Source organism: Ylistrum balloti, unplaced genomic scaffold (assembly GCF_031769215.1).
Source record: "Ylistrum balloti isolate Yb309-2 unplaced genomic scaffold, AGI_CSIRO_Ybal_v1 Utg371388, whole genome shotgun sequence".
Taxonomy (NCBI): Eukaryota; Metazoa; Mollusca; class Bivalvia; order Pectinida; family Pectinidae; genus Ylistrum; species Ylistrum balloti.
This window is the reverse complement of record NW_026782731.1, coordinates 544,545-565,098: the sequence shown is the minus strand read 5'-3', so window position 1 is coordinate 565,098 and position 20,554 is coordinate 544,545. Positions and strand designations below refer to the sequence as shown.

The following is a 20,554-nucleotide window of genomic DNA, read 5'->3' as shown; positions in this document are numbered from 1 at the left end:
CAAGGACCGACACGGAATTTCAAACACTCGTGTGATCATGATCTTGAAGGTTCTCCCGTTTCCGGAAGAAGAAAAACAACGTTATTGATATTTATTTGTTCATTTGTTTGATTTTCCATGAAGAAGTACTTACAGAACTCGGTATATAATACAGAAAATGACTAGTCAAAGGTTTGTAATTCTTACTGACGATGAATCTTTTTTCAATTATGTATCAGTTGAGCGTAAATTTTGAGGGTTATTTTAAGATGCATGTACAGAGAGTGCATTGCAGCATCGAAGATGATATTGTTAACCTGTTAACCTCATATTTATATCTATATTTGATATAAGTTCACATTGATTTCTTAAAGGACAAACAAGGTTCACTTGCTTCCAACGAGACACAATTAATTAATTAAATTCTTTTGTAAAACACGGAATCATTTGGATGGACATCCGGTCGGGGGAACATCGAAGCAGAATTACTAGATACATGTATACCGATATATAGTGGTGAATATTTATCAGGTAGACTTTAGTCCAAAGAGTTGAGTTGACGCGTTACATCTCTCTCAAATGTGTCTTCTCAACTCTATAGATAAAAATCACCACAACTCGGACACATTGATGCACAGGTAAGTCATAAAAAGGTCATAAAGTGCATTAAGTAACTAGTTAGAAATACTTGCAGAAAACCTTTAATACAAATCAAGGTTAAATTCATAAAACTCATTTATTTCTGGATTTTACTATTTTTATACATTTAATAGTCTTATATATCTGAAATTAAAAGTCTTACAATTAAGTTATGTAAAAACTCAATTTACTTCCATCAAATCAATGTTTCCTATAAAGATATTCATTTCACCATGATAGATATTCCTGAAACTTTCAATCCGTGATTATAAGATGATTACTTTTTCATATTTCTTTGTTCACTCTTAGCTTTGCAGAGCTAGTATCATCATTAAAATCCACAAATCACCATGAAGTCTAAGAGATCTAGAATAAGGTCTAAAAAGTAATCGGCATGGGAGCAGAATTTCAAGTCCTTCAATATCCAGTTGTTTTTAAAAACTGTATATGTATTGCTGGTAAAGAATTGTCACTGTTGAACTCAACACAGTACACTGTACACTTTATCAAGCACTACCAGGGATATATTCATACATGTATACATGTGCTTGATAACAAATAATATTTGGTTTCTTATGGTATACTTATATGCTACAAAGAAACCTTGCATTCTGAAATTTATATCAAATATATGCCAGACATGTAATCAGTTTGTTAGGTATTATCAGTCATTGGTGTCAAGTTTTCAACTGATCATGATTTCCTCCGAATTAAAGGTCAAGTACGATGGTAAGAAATATTAAGTTAATGTATATGTATATCTACAGGTCTTCATTTTAAAACTTTTTTACATTAAACAATTAGCTATATGCTAACTTTATCTTTTATAAAGACATTTTAATGCATAGAATATATTTATTAATGATATATTTTATTTTTCATGCGCAGTGAGTTAACAAAATTAAGTGATGAAAGTTTGGCGCGACCACCTGACGAAGTGTTTGATATTATTTGTAAAATAGGACGAGGGTAAGATTTGACAGGCACCTGTTGCTATGGTTACTCGCAGTCTTGTGCCTGCTGTTGGCTCTGCCCTTCCTGTATAGGTTGCAATTGTGCAATCACATTTCAGCTTGCATTTGTTATCTTTGTTGTTCATTTTTTATATTACCAGATGGTCAAACAATCAGAAGTCTAATAGTATTCAACATTCTTTTTCATGAAAGAATTTGTTTAAATGTAACTTAAATCATGTAAGTTTCCCATTTCTTAAAATTTTGTTGTACTGCAAAAACAAAACAAAAATATTTAGAATAATACTGACAGAGTAACTGTTTGTTTGACCTGGAGGTACAATGTATATATAGACCAAAATACCTGTTATGTACATATGTTAATATGACACTTGCCTTCATCTTGCATCTTTTCTGTATAACTTGCATGCCAGTATGTTGTGTTCATCCCGTGTGTAGTTGATAAAGATAGTATGTATGTGGTATTATACAAAATACTGTTTTAGCAGTGAAGATTTTGCATCTTGAGTTTTTTTGTTATTCGTATATGTAATAATATTACTTTTTGCTAAGAAGGATTAAAGTAGAGATTTATTTTAGCATATAGCTACTTATCAGTTATAAGATTTACATCTGAGTCCTGTACTCATAGAATTTTAATGGGGCTCATAGAATTCTTGAAAATACTTGAATTTTATATTTTGAGACCCATGGTATTTAGCAATATATTTATGAAAATAAGTCGCTGATTGATCACTGACTTATATTAATTAATCAGCATAAATGGAATGACAGGTATAATGATCAATGTTATCAAGTACAAATATGTATCAATGGTGTTTGTAAGAAGCGTTTGTCAGTAAAATGACACTGGCTGACTACTAAAACAATAGACCAAGAAATTCCAGCAAGAATCATCAGGCTATAAACATATGAAAATGTAAATCAAAATTAATACTACTGCATTCTTTTGTTTTGATTAGTTTGTTTTTAAAAAGAACAAACTATATAGTTAGAAATGAATCATATCTATATGCTTTTTTACTTTCTTTTTTCATTAAGATAAAAGGAATTTCCGTAACTCATTACTTTAGTCAAAAGTAAGTGTTGAGCGAATAACAGGTGAGATCAATTGTAAGCTGAACAGCAAGAATGTTTCCTCACTGGGGGTGAAAAATAAATTGTGGGACACTGTGTTCACTTTGGTGAAAAGGGTTGAAATAGTTGGACCAACTGAACCTACAAGCAGGCACAGGTCGCCACTGAGGCTGGACTGCAGAATATTTGGCACATGCAATTTGAGGGGACAACAAGCCATACCTGTTGGAAATTAATTAGCTGAATATCATTAGTTTTCAGATTTTGTGTATAAAGCAGGGACAGTGCACATATTTACAGATATGTTTCGCTACTAATTAAGTACAGGTGAAAATGGAAGAAGTTTTATTATTGGTTTATTTCTTCATGTGTGACAGAAAATATAGGCTCTTTAATTTGCAGTTTGAACTTAACATGTAAACATTTCCAACATCCAGTGCAGGTGCATTCATTTATGATGAATTGATGAACAAGTCTGGAATCATCATAGCTTGTTTCAAGCTGGTTATGCAAAAGCGTCCCCATTTTAAAACAGTATTTATCTGATACAGAAATTCCATTGTACATCTGTTGACTGCAAAACAGCCGTTTCAGATGGTATCAATATAAGATTTTTTATTTTCTTTCTTCAATGAAAATAATAGAAATTAAGGTTTCAGTTGACAGAAATTATCTTTGTTTAAGAGTTTTGACCTTGACCTTTAACCTCAGAACATATTACATAACTATTGATGTTGTTAGCATGTGGATATGATGTTGTTTGTATACAGAGTACATATATGTACAGTGTTTGTGGATATGACATCACTAGTGTACAATAAAATAAATGTTTATAATGATGGAAACATGGCATAATAACAACAAGATGACAGTATATTCAAATCACAAACTTACACCACCCACCGCTTTTTTCAGTACAATTTTCTAGACCCTCATTCTTAAATCAACATTATGTCAAAAACCTGTATGTGTATTATTAATTGAAATCTGCCTGTGCCCCTACTTAAATACCTTTTAAGAAATGTGATACTTATCATATCCAGTATGATAAATTATCCACCCATCCTTTATTTCATTGGATATCATTGCGCTTATGCATGGTATGTGTTATGTCATATCCACAATTACTAATGCAAGCTGAATTTAATGGTGATTATGTATTTGTGATCTTGCCCAAAATAGCATTGTGCATTTTCCTTCCAGAATCAATTCAGTCTTGTTTAGATACAGCTATAATGTCACATGAACATGTGTTTTCCTGATAAAGCAGCACAAACCAGGTTTTATTTTCAGAAGGATTGAATATGTAACTGTATCAGTCATATTTTAATTATAAACATTACAACATATCTAAAAAAATTAAAGTGAAAATCAGATTGACTTTCCATCTCACATTCACAATTGCATAAAAGACTAAACTGTTATTTCATTGTTCAGACTGGTGCTGCTTTGAGTTTTCAGAAGTTGCTTAATTCATGTTATGTGAACTATTATGGCTGTGTGTAACAGGTACCAGCAGAAGGTTGTGCTGTAGAATTCTATAGGCCAGACAGAAGAGAAGGCACACTCTATGACATCACTAACAGTCAAGGTTGTGGCATCTAAAAGTCATCCGTCATTTCTTAACAATAGCAATAATTAAATTATTATTAATTCTGATATCAGTATTGACTGACAACTGGAGATAAATGAAAACATAATTTAGTGATCTGGTCAGAAGTAAAGCTGACTGTCATATTTGTATTGTGAAGATTGTGCGGCTGTAGATGACAACGCCTTGACTGTGATTTAGTGATGACTATTGTCCACCATTGATACAAGCCTGGCTGTGTGCTGCTTGCCTTGTGCTTCACTTGCTTCCCTTTTTAGTTTGGCTTGTCCTTTTGTGTTCCGTAGTGACCCCCTAAAGAAATTACAAGAGGATGACCTCACCCGACCCCCTGAGGAGGTGTTCGACGTGTTGGGCAAGTTGGGCGAGGGGTAAGAGTTATCAGGGTCCATACTTAAGTAGATACATTATATAGGAGCCTTAAGGCTTGTGTGCTATTCTTTGTCCAAGAGTAGAAAAATGAATTACTGTAAGTGCCCTCTTCCATTCAAGAGTGGGAGTTAATTCCCCTATCTCAACCCCTCTTCAGTGGCTGGAGGTAGAAAAGGCTGTTAGTTTCAGGAATCCCATTGCACCATCTTGTAGTGGCATTTTTAGTTGTCTGCTTTTTTGGAAATGGTTTTTTCCTCAACCCAAAACATGCTTCTCTGGTTTTCTTTTGTTTGCATCATTCAGTGTATAACTTATTTACAAATATCATCCTAATACAATGTATTGCCATGTTTAGACACATACACATGTATGTATAGTGCATATTTGATTCAAGAATGGTTGACTGTTTTTGTTGAATTAATGTTGCTAAAACAACAGAAAAAGATAAAGAAATTGACTGAATTAAAACTTCTCTTAAAATAGGTTCTTTTTTAACCTTTATTAGTTGCAAAGCAAATCTGCTATCAACTTGGGATTTGTCTTTAATAATAGATCATTAAACTGTCATTAATGACATTAGAAAACAGTATCAGTATTCTTTTGAAAAAAAAACCAATCATCCCTACAGATTTTTATGCTATCTGGCAGTAATGATTGTTATATGTCACACCCAGGTCCTATGGCAGTGTATACAAGGCACTCCACAAGGAGTCGGGCCAGGTCCTGGCCATTAAACAGGTCCCAGTGGATACCGACTTACAGGAGATCATTAAGGAAATCTCCATTATGCAGCAGTGTGACAGTACTTTCATTGTCAAATACTATGGCAGCTACTTCAAAAACACAGATCTATGGGTAAGTACTACAAAACAGATCTATGGGTAACTATTACAAAAACAGATCTATGGGTGACAAATACTACAAATCAGATCTATGGATAACAAGCTCTACAAAAACGTATTTATGGGTATCAAGCGCTACGAAACAGAGATATGGGTAAGATATACTACAAAAACAGATATATGGGTAACAATTACTGTAAAAAAAATCTATGGGTAACAATTACTACAAAAGCAGATCTATGGATAACAATTACTACAAAAACAGATCTATGGGTAACAATTACTACAAAAGCAGATCTATGGATAACAATTACTACAAAAACAGATCAATGGGTAACATTTACTACAAAAACAGATCTATGGGTAACAATTACTACAAAAACAGATCAATGGGTAACATTTACTACAAAAACAGATCTATGGGTAACAATTACTACAAAAACAGATCAATGGGTAACAATTACTACAAAAACAGATCTATGGGTAACAATTACTACAAAAACAGATCTATGGGTAACTATTACAGAACAGTTGTTTTAATTGAATATTATAGTAAGTATTGATTTTCTTGCTGTATTGAAGGGCCAGAAAGAGGAATATTATGAATGCATTTTAATTTGAATTTAAATTATATGTGAACAAATAGATTGATTTCAACATGTTTCGAAGAACATTAAAAAATAATGTCTTTAGATTTCAGGAATTGTACCCAGAAGACTTTATTTGAATACTGTAAACATACCAATTTTTTTAATTAGTGGTAAAATCATTTAGCGGCTATGGTTGAACTTATTGTTTCTACATTAATTTGCCAAAAGCACCATGTTTGGGCCATTTTAAGTAAGTGAAACTTTATATGATATCAATTTGAATTTCAATTTATTTCTGTGAAAAAAGGAACACCAGTATTACATGAATGTATACTCACTGCCTGTTTACTGGTGTGAACAAGAGTGTTAAATATTGCACTCTAAACCAAATAATGCTTTCACCCTGAATGCTTTGAAGTTTCCTACATTTTCTCTACAGATTGTGATGGAGTACTGTGGAGCTGGCTCTGTATCTGACATAATGAGACTTCGCAATAAAACGGTAAGGTTAGGAGTAGCTGTTTGTAGCTTTGTATCTACCAATATACAACAAAACAGTATTCTTAACGTCGGGGTCAATCATTTAACTGGTGATAGGCCTGCATCTTCTGATATACAACATAACCAAAGGGACTTGTCAGGAATTTCTTAAAATGTATTATAATAACAAGGGTTGTTACTTCCTAAAATGGAAGTTTAAACATATTTTCAAAAATTATGTTCTTTGATTTTCTAAGGGTGGAAGATCTATTTTTTTGATTATAAGCCACACCTTTCTTCCTCACGAGTTAGGTGTTTGGCTTATATACCTGTGTGTCTTATATGTGCATGCAAAAAAAATTGGGCAGGATAAAACAAAAATTGGGAAGCATACCAGTACACTAGTATGAGACTGTATACTCCCATAACATAAGAGCCTGCTGGTTGGTGATTTTATTATCTGTCATTATACTGCGACAACATGGCGCCTGTCATAAATTTCTTGCCTTGTAAATTCTCTAAAATTGTCCAAAGATATTTGTGTGGTATGTTCCTTTGATGAAGCTTGACAAAATTTGCCAGAAGAAATGACCTTGACCTACATTCAAGGTCACTGGGGTCAAATTTGTTCAAACATTTAATCAATTTCTACTCATAAACTAAAAGGTCTAGATGCATGATATGTTGCTAGAATGAAGTAAAGGTGCAACTTATATTCCAGTGTGGTATATATGAGGATCAAATTTTGAAAATGGTAAATATAGGCTCTGCGGCTTATATACTGGTGTGGCTTATAACCTGGGAAATATGGTAATTAACACACATATCCCAAAAGACATGGGACATCTTTTGAAATTGGATCTGCTATAAGTTGCTTATGAAAAAACGAAATTATGTTTTCTTCTGACACTTTCAATTGATATAAGATTCAAAACTGATATTTTCATACATCATCTGACCATTTAACATATGTTAGTCATCCCCATACCTTGACACTGTGTTGATGTATTCATAATATTTTCTCATTAGCAATGCACAGAAGTCAGACAAGTGTGAACGTCCAGTTCCTATGATAATATGGCAAGCTACAAAAGGTTTCCTCACTGAACATACACACTGTACAACCATCTGGGAGACAGTGTTATCATTAGGTCTCTGGTAGAAGTGGGCAATTAAGTTTGTGGGGTGAATCTTATGTCACTTCAAAAACTGAAAATTACTTTGGGTGTCATGAAATTTCATATTTATGCCACTTGACGTGTACTGTACATAGTATACTATGATAATACAAGGAACAATTAATGTTATTGACAATATCTAGACTTTGACATTTTGTGTCATTATGTACTGTATTATATTTAAATACAGTAAACCCTTGCTAATTCAAACTCCTTGAGATCATGTAAACAGTTTTAATGGAATACAGGGTATTAGAACAATATGTAACATAAACAAGCAAAAAGCATACCATTAATAACGTTGGTTTCTAACACTCGGTTGTCTGTAAAAAACAAGTATTGTAAAGCTTTTCAGCATTCAATATGAATATGTTTCTACTACACAAAATGTGCCATGTGTGATGAACAGTTCATCCCAATAAATTCATGTTGATTCCAATTATTTTTACTGAGAACATTTACTGAAGTAGGTTTGTTAACTAAGGAACCATTCCTGTCTTGAAAGGAACTAGTATGTTAGTTTTTTATAGAACACAATAATTATTTTGAATTTTATAGCCTGTTTGGACATATACATTTATTTATCAAAATTGCTTCTGCCTTCTATGATATCAATGTATAAACAGAAAGTGTTTTAAGTTAAAAGAATATTAACTGTTTTGTGATTTTGTGATTTCATCATCAGTATGTGTGTAATCTTGTGTGTCATTCTCTGTATTTGTCTTACAGTTATCTGAAGATGAGATAGCCACCATCTTGTTTGATACACTGAAAGGTTTGGAGTATCTTCACTCAAGGCGGAAAATCCACAGAGATATCAAAGCTGGAAACATCCTCCTTAACACAGAAGGGCATGCCAAACTGGCAGACTTCGGAGTGGCGGGGCAATTAACGGTGAGTACTCTAAAAGTCATGCCAAACTGGCAGACTTCGGAGTGACGAGGCAATTAACGGTGAGAACTCTGAAAGTTATGCCAAACTGGCAGACATCAGAATGGAGGGGCAGTTAATGTTGAGAACTCCCAAAAGTCCTGCCAAACTGGCAGACTTCAGAATGGAGGGGCAGTTAATGTTGAGAACTCCCAAAAGTCAAACTGGCAGACATTGGAGTGGCAAGGGAATTAAAGGTGAAAACTCAAAATATCGTGCCAAACTGGCAGACTTTGGGCTCAAGGGTAATTAATGGTGAGAACTCGAAAAGTTGTGCCAAACTGGCAGACTAACTGTCTGACCCACAGGCAATGGAGCTGTTATTCCCAGTTAACAATGATTTCCAAGTGGTAGCCAATAGTAACCATTTTGTATTTGATTTGAGTTGGGTGCTAGCATCTGAATTCTGTAAATTAACACTTTCAGTTTGCTACCACTTACTTTTAGTCCAACATGATCTAATTGTGGGCTATTCAAATTGGACTATGTTAGTGGTCTGTCATCACCATTCCATCCATAAACAATTTTTATGTTACCAGAAGGGAGAGCATATAGTGGCCTATTTGTTTAACTGTTTCTCTGTCTGTCCATTATACTTTTATCTAATGCATATCACAAATACTGTAAGAGGTATCAACATAAAACTTCACATGTTCATATATCTCAACAAGGAGAAGTGCAGTGCACCAGAACCATCAGTCTCTTTTGTATAATTTAGGAGTTATTACCCTTTGATATTTTTCATACTTAAATTTTGTCCAGAGCATAAAACAAATTTATAAGAGGTGTCTACGTGAACTTTCATAGGTAGATAGATCACAACAAGACAGGCAGTGTGCAAGAATCATAACACTCTCTTATTGCCTTTTGTATTTATTCATACTTAAATTTTGTCCCATACAGGGAGCACAACCCGTCCGTCTCTGGCAGCCCTTGTTGTTATTGCTATTTCTTGCGAAATGCCTGGTGGATTGTTCATAAATTTCATATGTAGGTTTCCCTTGGTCCCTAGTTGTGCCTGTTTGATTTTGGGTCTGATCAGGAAACAAAATGGCCGACAAGTGGTCATCTTGTATTTCTAGCTCGTCATCGTCAAATGGTGGACTATTCAAATCGCCCTACATCCATGGTCCGTGGTCCTTCATCCCTCTGTTCGTCCATCTCCATACACAGTTTTTGTTATTGATATTTTTTAAGAAGTACTGAATGGATCTCTCAAATTTCATACATATGCTTCCTTTGGTCTCTACCTGTGCCCATTTGATTTAGGAACTGATCAGAAAAACAAAATGGCTTCCAGGTGGCCATTTTGGATTAGCAGGTAAAGAAGATTATCATCACTATTTCTGCAAAGGAATGTTCATTAAGAGCAAAAACGTAGGAGAGAGGAGAAAAGAAATACTGTAATTTTGAGATTGATTAGAAAAACAATATGGCTGACAGATGGCCATCTCAAATTTTTATATCTGCTGTTGCTGTCAAACAATTAGTCTAAAGCACTTGAGATGTTCACTTAAAAATTGTGTGCTGTTGTCCTACGACAATTATTTTTACAATTCAGTTTACACGAAACCCCAATTATCCTTGATGAAACTTGATTTGTTATTTGTCGTTCAGAAAATGTTTTAAAATTATTAACGACGTTTCCTAGACCAGTATTATATACTTTTTTGTTGCTATAGGACACAATGGCCAAAAGAAACACTGTGATAGGTACACCGTATTGGATGGCACCAGAGGTTATACAGGAGATTGGGTACGACTGTGTAGCTGATATATGGAGTTTAGGTAAGTAACAGGGTACGACTGTGTAGCTGATATATGGAGTTTAGGTAAGTAACAGGGTACGACTGTGTAGCTGATATATGGAGTTTAGGTAAGTAACAGGGATGGGAACTTTTTTCAACACCATGCTTTTCGAGTTAGATCTAAAACCTTTTATTTTGTTAGCTATATAGGATTTTACATTCTGTGGAATCGATAGTCTGAAGTGAGAGTTTCAAGTTGCATTATACTTGTGTGAATGAATGTTGTAAAATGGGAGAAAATTTGAAAAGTGTTATCTCAAATCAAGTTTAATTTAATTTATAAATCAATATGATGATATCCAGCAGTTGGAAAAAACTGTCCACAGACAATTTCGTAGTGTTACAGCACAGTGCAAGGATCCATCACCTTGGAGTATCATCCAGTCAAGAATCTATTATAAAGTTGAAGAAATGCTTTCAAACATTCAAAATATTTAAGGATGGAGTTGAACAGTATCTGAGATATAATATCAAAATTATTGTGAAATGATAATGAATTTTATTGATTGAACATGAGTTTATGGATGATTTAAAGAAGCTAGGACATACAAAATTTACAGAGGTAAAAATTTAATGTGAAAGGGACTTTGGATATGATTAACTTGAAAGACTGTTATTAAGTCATTGTTACCTTAAAATTACTAAATATTTCTTCTGAAAAATAAAATTAGGGAAGGTATTATTAAAGGTCAAGGTTAATTTTTTTATCTCAGAACTAGTAAACAAGTAGTCCTTACCATGATGGGCCAAGGTTATGTGTTAAATATCAGAGTCTAGTTGTTACTGGGGGCTACAATAGCTCAGTTGGTAGAGCTTTAGCCTACAAAAGCAGAGGTGGAGATCCTTAGAGGGTAGTGCAGTGCTTCCTGGTGGATTGTGTTTCTTGAGAAGCTGAGAAGAAGTCCATTCTGTTGTTAATAAAGCTGTGTCCTTGGTCAATATACTATACCCTTAAAGATGGTGTACATGTGACTTTGGCTGTTTGGGGCAAAAACTAAACAAATTATGTCTAATGATAACAATTTTATAATATGTTCCTTGCAGATAATGGGAGACAGACTTAATGGGTTTTTTCTAGTTTGTGTTCTGTGATTAGAAAATATGTATTTTGAAGGAGTTTAACACTGTGTTTGATTTACAGTCTGGTATATACTGCCTGTGCTATAATACCAAATAATTGTACCTAACAGTGTTTTGATGATATTTAAAAATACAAACTTTGTTTCACAACAATTGGGAAACAAGGGTTAGGGAAACAGTTTATTTCAACTTATACTAATCACTTATTGGCCGGCATGTAAGCATGCCAAGAGTCTTCTTGTGGGGGAAACCAGAATTACCACAGAAAATCCATGTGGTCAAGCAGGTGACCCCTGACCTTTTTGGATGGCAAAGTAAACAGCGAATGTACTACCACTGTGCTGCCAGATCACCCACAAATATTTCTGATATATAGCGACACTTTTTTCCAAGAATTAATATCATATCAGGCTTTCTGTAAACATGTCCACATTGTCCAGTAAATATTGTCACAGTTGTACTTTTCTTACCTTGATCTGATAGACATTTAAACCTAGGTCTCATTGAGTCTGGCTCTAATCTTACTACCCAGTAAGTACAATCATGGATACATTGAATGATTGAGCTAAAATCATGCTGTATTGCAGTATATTGTATATTGATTCTTAACATCCATAATGTTTTATGTGTTTCAGGTATTACAGCTTTAGAAATGGCTGAAGGCAAACCTCCCTACGGTGATATCCATCCCATGAGAGTAAGTTTGTTAGTGTCACAGAGACAGACAAACAGACCTGTAGGTGTTGTAGACTGGTAATATGTTACTGTCACAGAGACAGACAAACAGACCTGTAGGTGTTGTAGACTGGTAATGTGTTACTGTCACAGAGACAGACAGACAGGCAGACCTGTAGGTGTTGAGCCTAGTGATGTGTTTTGTCACCCAGAGTTATTTCCCATTGTTCACTCCATATTTTGTTAGGTCTCTAGGAAATGTATTGTTGAATGCCATTCATTCCTGTTCACAATTATTAAAAATATGAAATAAAATATTTCTGATTTCAGTTCTTTTACATATAGATATGTTTTCAATATCAGACTGTATCACTGCATGAATCATGGATAAAGATACTGTGATACTTTTGTACATTACAATAGATTTGATCAAATGTTTGTATTTATTGTAAGTTGGTAAATTTAGACATACCATTATGAATTACAGGATAAAATTTGACATGCTATAAGCATTACCTAAACCCAGAACTGGAAGGTTTTTATAAAGTGCTTGGTGTTGCTTTTCAGAATAGAACACCTTTACGATAATGAGTAGATCTGAATCACTTTGATGTTGTACTACTTTTTACTTGTGACACAGATACTGACAGTATCTGTAAAATATAAACAAATTCTAAGTGCATTATCATTTTATTTGCTTACAAGTAGTTAATGCTTTGTTTAAAGAATAGACTTTTGCAACAATTAGTGCAACAATTTTAGTTCAAAAAGTGCTAAAATAGAATTACTGCTTAATTAAGATTACTGCTGAAATAGAATTACTGCTTAAATAGGATAATTGCTAAAATTAGATTACTGCTAAAATAAGATTACTGCTAAAATAGGATTACTGCTAAAATAAAATTACTGCTAAAAGATGATTACTGCTAAAATTAGATTACTGCTAAAATTAGATTACCGCTAAAATAGGATTACTGCTAAGATAGGATTACTGCTAAAATAGGATTACCGCTAAAATAGGATTACTGCTAAGATAGAATTACTGCTAAAATAAGATTACCGCTAAAATATGATTACTGCTAAAATAAGATTACCGCCAAAATAGGATTACTGCTAAAATAGGATTACTGCTAAAATAAGATTACCGCTAAAATAGGATTACTGCTAAAATAGGATTACTGCTAGAATGGAATTACTGCTAATATGGGATTACTGCTAAGATAGAATTACTGCTAATATGGGATTACTGCTAAGATAGAATTACTGCTAATATAGGATTACTGCTAGTATAGAATTACTGCTAAGATAGAATTACTGCTAATATAGCATTACTGCTAATATAGGATTACTGTTATGATACTGCCCAAGTGTAAGATTACTTCATTGCTAAAACAGGCTGATTTCTGGAATATGTACATTTACAGTATGATATTGTTGAGATATATAACATATAACATGTCTTTAATACCAAACAGTTAACTTGTTTATAAAATGTCTACCTGTTTTCTCTGTTACTGTAGGTAGGTAACTGTTTGTTCAGTGCTAATCACTTTGTAAACAAGGTGGATTTTTTTTGGTCTTTTTACAGGCAATATTTATGATACCGACGAAACCCCCACCCTCCTTCAGGAATCCTGATAAATGGTCCTCTGAGTTTATAGACTTTGTCTCCAAATGTCTCATCAAAAATCCTGAACAGCGAGCCACAGCACCACAACTTATGAATGTATGTTTGGATATGTTGTACAGCTTTATACGAGATTAACACACAATTTGTTTGGATTTATCAGGCAATCTTCAAGGATCATCATTTCCTGGAAGGAAAATGTTGAAATTTTTACAGAACCAGATATCTAACAGATTTCCTTTAACAAGGATGAACAATTATATTTTCAATATTAAACTCTATTTGTACTGAGTATTTTTCTGAAATAAACTTCAGAGTGGTGCAGTGTTAATACACTGGCATTTCACTTAGAATTTAGGGGTTCAGTTACCCCATCTAACATGAAAAGGTTAAAGGTCACTTGCCTGACCATGTGAGTACTCACATTGTAAATAACTCCGCAGCAGTTCTGTTCTGGCCAACAGGACTGATTACACTTGACTAATGAACATGTTTATAGTGCAAATGTCATTAATATCTGATGGAAATGAAACAAAATCTTGAGATTCTTCATTATCATCTTAAAAAACAAGGAATATAGAATTAAGATTTTCTTTCTGTGTTATAAAACATCATGAATTTGTTAAATTCCCAGTGTTAACATCATTCTGGCTCTGTTAATAGCAAGATGATGAAGCTAACACATTGATACTGGAAACATATTTTATAGGATCATTTTTCTTTACAGCATGAATTTATTAAGAATGCCCAGCCTTGTACTATACTGCAAGATATGATTAAAGAAGCCAAAGAGATTCTCACCGCCCAAACATCAGTTACCACAAACGGAGACGATTCAGTAAGTTTGAAGAAATTTTAATCACAGTGGTCTTTGCAGATGACATGAAAAAATAACTTTTTTTTTAAATGTTCAAAGAGTATTATAACCCAAGGCAAAAAATGCTTTTAGATATTCATCAATGATACAATGATGCTTCTATTTTGTTCGTTTTCTTAATTTTTAAAATCTTTTCAGGGAGAAGAAGATGATGTTGATTCGGGTACCATGTTACATAAACGAGATGATACAATGAAGTCAGAATCTGTAGGTTAGTATGATGATAAATGTTTCTGTTTCAGAATCAGGTCTGTAAATTAGTGGTCCTGTTTCAGTCTCAGATCAGTAGATTAAGGACACTTTATCATGAACAAGGAAGAAAATAAATTATTATTATATTGATTTACCAATGTAAGAATTACTATTAAGTCCAAATTTGTTTGATTTTTTTTATTTATTTTAAATTCACTTGGTCCAGATCTAATCCTGTATACACTGGGATGGAAAATCTGGTACAAGATGTCGCACATGTGGTGAGGTAGATAGAGTAGTCATCGGAACATCAGACAAATATTTTCTGGCTGTTAATGATATACAAAAATAGTAATTACTTACCAACCTAAGATTATATACCTACTTCACTTGTAGGAACACTGGTGCCTAGCAACAGTGGGACAGTGATTGTGAACAGTGAGGCCGGAACTATGGTGGAGTCTGAACTGGGAACCATGGTCATCAACGAAGACACATCAGACGATGACTCAACAATGAAAAGTATGTCTATCACAATCCAACACTCAGCTGATATATGTTAATATATTATTATGATATATATATACATCATAACCTTGATATCTCATCACCTTTCAGTAAATGAGATCATACAGGAATTGTCTCTAGTCACACGAAGCACGTAGTGTCCCAAGTCACTGTTTTAGTTACATAAAGATCATACAGGAATTGTCTCTAGTCACACGAAACACTTAGTGTCCCAAGTCACTGTTTTAGTTACATAAAGATCATACAGGAATTGTCTCTAGTCACACAAAACACTTAGTGTCCCAAGTCACTGTTTTAGTTACATAAAGATCATGTTTTAGTTACATAAAGATCATACAGGAATTGTTTTAGTTACATAAAGATCATACAGGAATTGTCACACGAAACACTTAGTGTCCCAAGTCACTGTTTTAGTTACATAAAGATCATACAGGAATTGTCTCTAGTCACACGAAACACTTAGTGTCCCAAGTCACTGTTTTAGTTACATAAAGATCATACAGGAATTGTCTCTAGTCACACGAAACACTTTGTGTAACAAGTCACTGTTTTAGTTACATAAAGATCATACAGGAATTGTCTCTAGTCACACGAAACACTTTGTGTAACAAGTCACTGTTTTAGTTACATAAAGATCATACAGGAATTGTCACTAGTCACAAGAAACACTTTGTGTAACAAGTCACTGTTTTAGTTACATAAAGATCATACAGTTACATAAAGATCATACAGGAATTGTCTCTAGTCACACGAAACACTTAGTGTCCCAAGTCACTGTTTTAGTTACATAAAGATCATACAGGAATTGTCTCTAGTCACACGAAACACTTAGTGTCCCAAGTCACTGTTTTAGTTACATAAAGATTATACAGGAATTGTCTCTAGTCACAAGAAACACTTTGTGTCCCAAGTCACTGTTTTAGTTACATAAAGATCATACAGGAATTGTCTCTAGTCACACGAAACACTTAGTGTCCCAAGTCACTGTTTTAGTTACATAAAGATCATACAGGAATTGTCTCTAGTCACAAGAAGTGCCTGGTGTTAGCACTTCATGTTGGCTTTGCCAGTATCCAGGTGGCTCTCATAATGCTTAGGGATGCCAACTTAATGCAGTTCACTGCTGCTTTGGCATGACCTATACTTAAAAAGTTAACATTTCCGGAAATATGAGCACCTACACTGCTTTATGGAGAAGTTCTGAAAACCTTTCCCGCCATTCCACATGACAAATATTCTGCAGTTCAGTCTCATTTATGATCTTAACCTGGCATATCTCTTGCTGGTGAATAGCTTACATGAAGGTGACACAATATTTTCACGAGAAGGGGCGACAGTCGTAATATACTTACATTATTGAAGATATTAGTAAACAGTTGGCAGTTCATGAGCTGTTGATACTTGACTGGCTTTGATAAGGTTATACTGTAGCATTGCCATACGTAGAGGACCTTACACTCGTGTCAATGTATTATGGAATTTATTGAACGAGTTTAATAAATTCCATACTACATTGACACGAGTGTAAGATTCTATTTATCTCATAACCAATTAAAATGGAAAAATCGCCAGAAAACTACGATTTACTTCCACTATGCAATCAGCTGTTTCTATAGAGGTCAAAACCAATGCACAGCAATCATAGTTTTATCCATCCGTGTTGCAAATAGTACCTTTTTTCAATGATTGAATAAGAGATTGTTATGTTCCAAAATAATATCGACAAAGTAAAGCATTTAAATTCTATTTAATGCCAAAATAACTTTTAAAAATTACAAAAAAAAAAATCTTCTGGAAATTCAATTGATATTGGTAACGTGACGTCACTCGCCTCGTCATCACGGGTAATCAGGTTTGGCCTAACTGCTTCAGTTACTACGAATCACTGTCACTTTCAATGATAGCTTTTCAGATTCGCTGAGGTTGTTTTTGTGAATCAAAAGTTTTGCTCAACGTATTCTTGTTTGATTGATCCTATATAAACTTCCCACCTCATCTTCTCTGACTGAAAGGAAACGACTTGGTCCAGGGGCAACAGGACCGGCATCCGGAGCAGTCATCTGCTGTTGGGAGGGATCTACCACCTTTTCAATACGATCGCGCTCAAGCTCAATTTGAAAGTCAATCCCACACAATTCAACATTATAAAATACAGCAAACCCCCGTGGGATTATCTCCTTCACCACACCAGTCCCCTTCTTATCAATAAAAACTGTGTCGCCAATGTTGATCTGGTCAGCCTTATTTTACTACAGTTTGTTGTCGTAGTAAATAAAACTAGTACGTGCGCGGGCGTATGAATACGTTCCCACGGTTTTGACCAATAAGCAGACCCCAAACCTTTATTACACATGTGTATTACCATTATTATGACATGGGAAAACGGGTTGGTAATGTGATAAAATTATTTATGAAATTGATAATTCTCACTTTTGAATTCTCCTTAACATTGTATTTGGTATATTTACAGGGGTGGATAGTGGCTATGCTAGCTCACTTGTCAGAAAATGTGACCAAGGTTAATGTTGTATCTTCATTTTCTCTGCTATTCTATGTGTCTATCATATATTGACCACTACTGTCTTGTTAGTTCCCTTTAACTCTCTTCAATGATTTTATGATAAGTTACTTTCTCAACCCATCTGAGGTTTTCTTTCTCCTCCTTGTGACTGAAATCATCAGTATCTAATCTTTTTATTTTTACATACCTTAAAGGGATAAACAAACACTTTGTAGGTGAGCACCAGTGTGTCTTCGTAGAACACAGCTTGTGTACAAGATATCTCAAAAATCCAACTCTCCACTCTCCTAAGAAAAGTTAGTTCATATTCATACTGTAGTGTCACAACATCAAGTTCTTCACATTAATAATATTTAGATTTTGGTAGTTATTGACCAAGATCAAAGAAGTTCAAAGGTCAATCTGGATCATTTGAAAAATAGATTATGGGATGGAGTTACATCAATGCAACCCAATGCTGTCTTCGCATCTCTTCCTGTTGAATGTCAATTTTAATCTGTCACAACTTTCTCTGTCACAACAAAAGTCATCAAATTACTGTTCTTGAGCCCTGATTTATCATACTCAATTAGAAATTGTCTGTGAACATTTGTCTCCATACCTTCAGCAGTTTGCTAAATAGCTGCACATGGCAGTACTTATCTCATCTTTACATTTGTTTGCTACTAAATGCATGTGGCAGGTTTCATTAAATCTGATTGCCTGTTACTAACTGTATTTCACTGGTTAAAACAGCTGTCAAAATATGTAGAAAAAATACAAAGACTCAAGGTTTGTTACAAGTAAAACGTATGATGTAATAGGTCTAAACCAGATCATGAAGTAAAAAAAGTTATGTTCTGTAAAAAAATGTGGTTTGTGTTGTTGATCTATTGTCAGTATTTTATTGTCCCATATACATTGTAGGTAAAATATTACAAAAGCAATTTGTCATAATCTTAGTTTGTCTCACTCCAAGTTTGTCATATTTCAAGTTTGTTACAGTGTCATACTCTAGGTTTGTCCTTCTCTGTGTTTGTAATACTGTCAATTTTGTCCCACTCCGAGTTTGTAATACTGTCAATTTTGTCCCACTCTGAGTTTGAAATACTGTCAATTTTGTCCCACTCTGAGTTATGAGTGTTTTACATAAGATCATTTAATGTTGGTTGTACGCTTGTATTTACAGGACATGACACTGACCAAGGAGGAAAAGACAAATATCGACCCGCATTTCTTGACCACTTTGAGAAGAAGGAACAGGACAAGGTGCCTGCGGCTACTCGTCCATCAACTCAAGCTCCACCTCCTGTCCAGTCACCTATCTCACAGCCCAAACAGGTCACTCCGCCTCACTACTTCCAACGCTCTTTCATTGATGGAGATTTTGAATTTGTAAGTTATGCTGTGGGTGTATAATTACTGTGACAAAACTCAAATCTTACAACTGATATATTTACAGGGAATTGGTCAATTCTGCTCATGTGATGAAAGACATTCAGAAATTTAGTAAAATTCTTTTGAACAAATATTTTGCTAAAGCATACATTTAATAGTGGGGATCAGATAACTATTTTTTTTTACAATTAGTTTATGCCTGGTAATAAGTCTGCTCACTTATTAGTAGAATCAATAGTCAACATTTCTCCATTAACCTGTAAAAAACTATTCATTGACTTTGAGGCAGAAATAATGTGTTGGTTACATAGGCTTTAAGGAAAATAAATACAATGACTTAACAAATAAGTTTTAACAAACTGTCAGAATTTTTTTAGAACTGACTTCACATGAATCTGTGAATTTTATATATTGTATGATTTACGAATTCAAGGAATGATAATGATGCTAGTTTGGTAACTAAGTTATGGTTAATTTCATTCTGTTTTCAGTTACGAAACCTAGCTTATGAAGATTTAGAGAAAAGGTTGTCTGATCTAGATCCTGAAATGGAACGTGAAATTGATGAGTTGCGTGCAAGATATCAAGCAAAGCGTCAACCAATTCTTGAAGCAATTGATGCCAAGAAAAAAAGACAGAATAACTTTTAAACAGATTCAGAAAATGTTAATAAATGATTATAAACTCATGCTGGCCTTTATCAACAACTGTCTCGGCTGTTGGTCGTGTGTCCAAAGGCCTTCAGTGGAAGTTTGTGTCAGCCTTTTGTCTGTGGGCCTCTAGAGGAGAATGTAATGGGTGTGTCTGTGGGCCTCTAGAGGAGAATGTAATGGGTGTGTCTGTAGGCCTCAAGAGGAGAATGTAATTGGTGTGTCTGCAGGCCTCTAGAGGAGAATGTGATGGGTGTGTCTGTTGGCCTCTTGTGAAGAATGTTGTGGTTGTTTGCTGTGTGTCTCTCAGCCTCTCATGAAGGCTTGTGTTTTTGTTGTCCATTGGCATAGAGGAGAGACCTTTGTAGATGATTGCTATGTCTGAGAGCTTCCAATGGGGCTTCCAGCTGATGGCTGAGTCTGAGAGCTTCCAGTGGAGTGTCTGGATAATTGCTGTGTCTGAGATCTTCTAATGGATCCTCTGGATAATTGCTGTGTTTGAGATCTTCTAATGGATCCTCTGGATAATTGCTGTGTCTGAGATCTTCC

The 20,554-nt window shown here is 34.4% G+C and overlaps 1 protein-coding gene across 2 annotated transcripts; it reads left to right on the top strand.

The window, feature by feature from the left end:
* The first annotated feature begins 87 nt into the window (after window positions 1-87).
* Window positions 88-20,043, top strand: LOC132562292 (serine/threonine-protein kinase 3-like). Of its 2 annotated transcripts, XM_060227032.1 has the most exons (14): window positions 88-171; window positions 1,507-1,587; window positions 5,325-5,505; window positions 6,522-6,584; window positions 8,470-8,634; window positions 10,353-10,458; window positions 12,194-12,255; window positions 13,822-13,959; window positions 14,588-14,698; window positions 14,876-14,948; window positions 15,326-15,451; window positions 17,928-17,975; window positions 19,147-19,352; window positions 19,847-20,043. In XM_060227032.1, the coding sequence occupies exons 1-14, from the start codon at window positions 158-160 to the stop codon at window positions 20,003-20,005; spliced, it is 1,533 nt and encodes a 510-aa protein (XP_060083015.1). In that variant the 5' UTR covers window positions 88-157; the 3' UTR covers window positions 20,006-20,043. The 2 variants fall into 2 exon arrangements, with proteins under 2 accessions (XP_060083015.1, XP_060083016.1); XM_060227033.1 differs by lacking the exon at window positions 17,928-17,975 and having other exon boundaries at window positions 95-171.
* The last annotated feature ends 511 nt before the right edge of the window (window positions 20,044-20,554 follow it).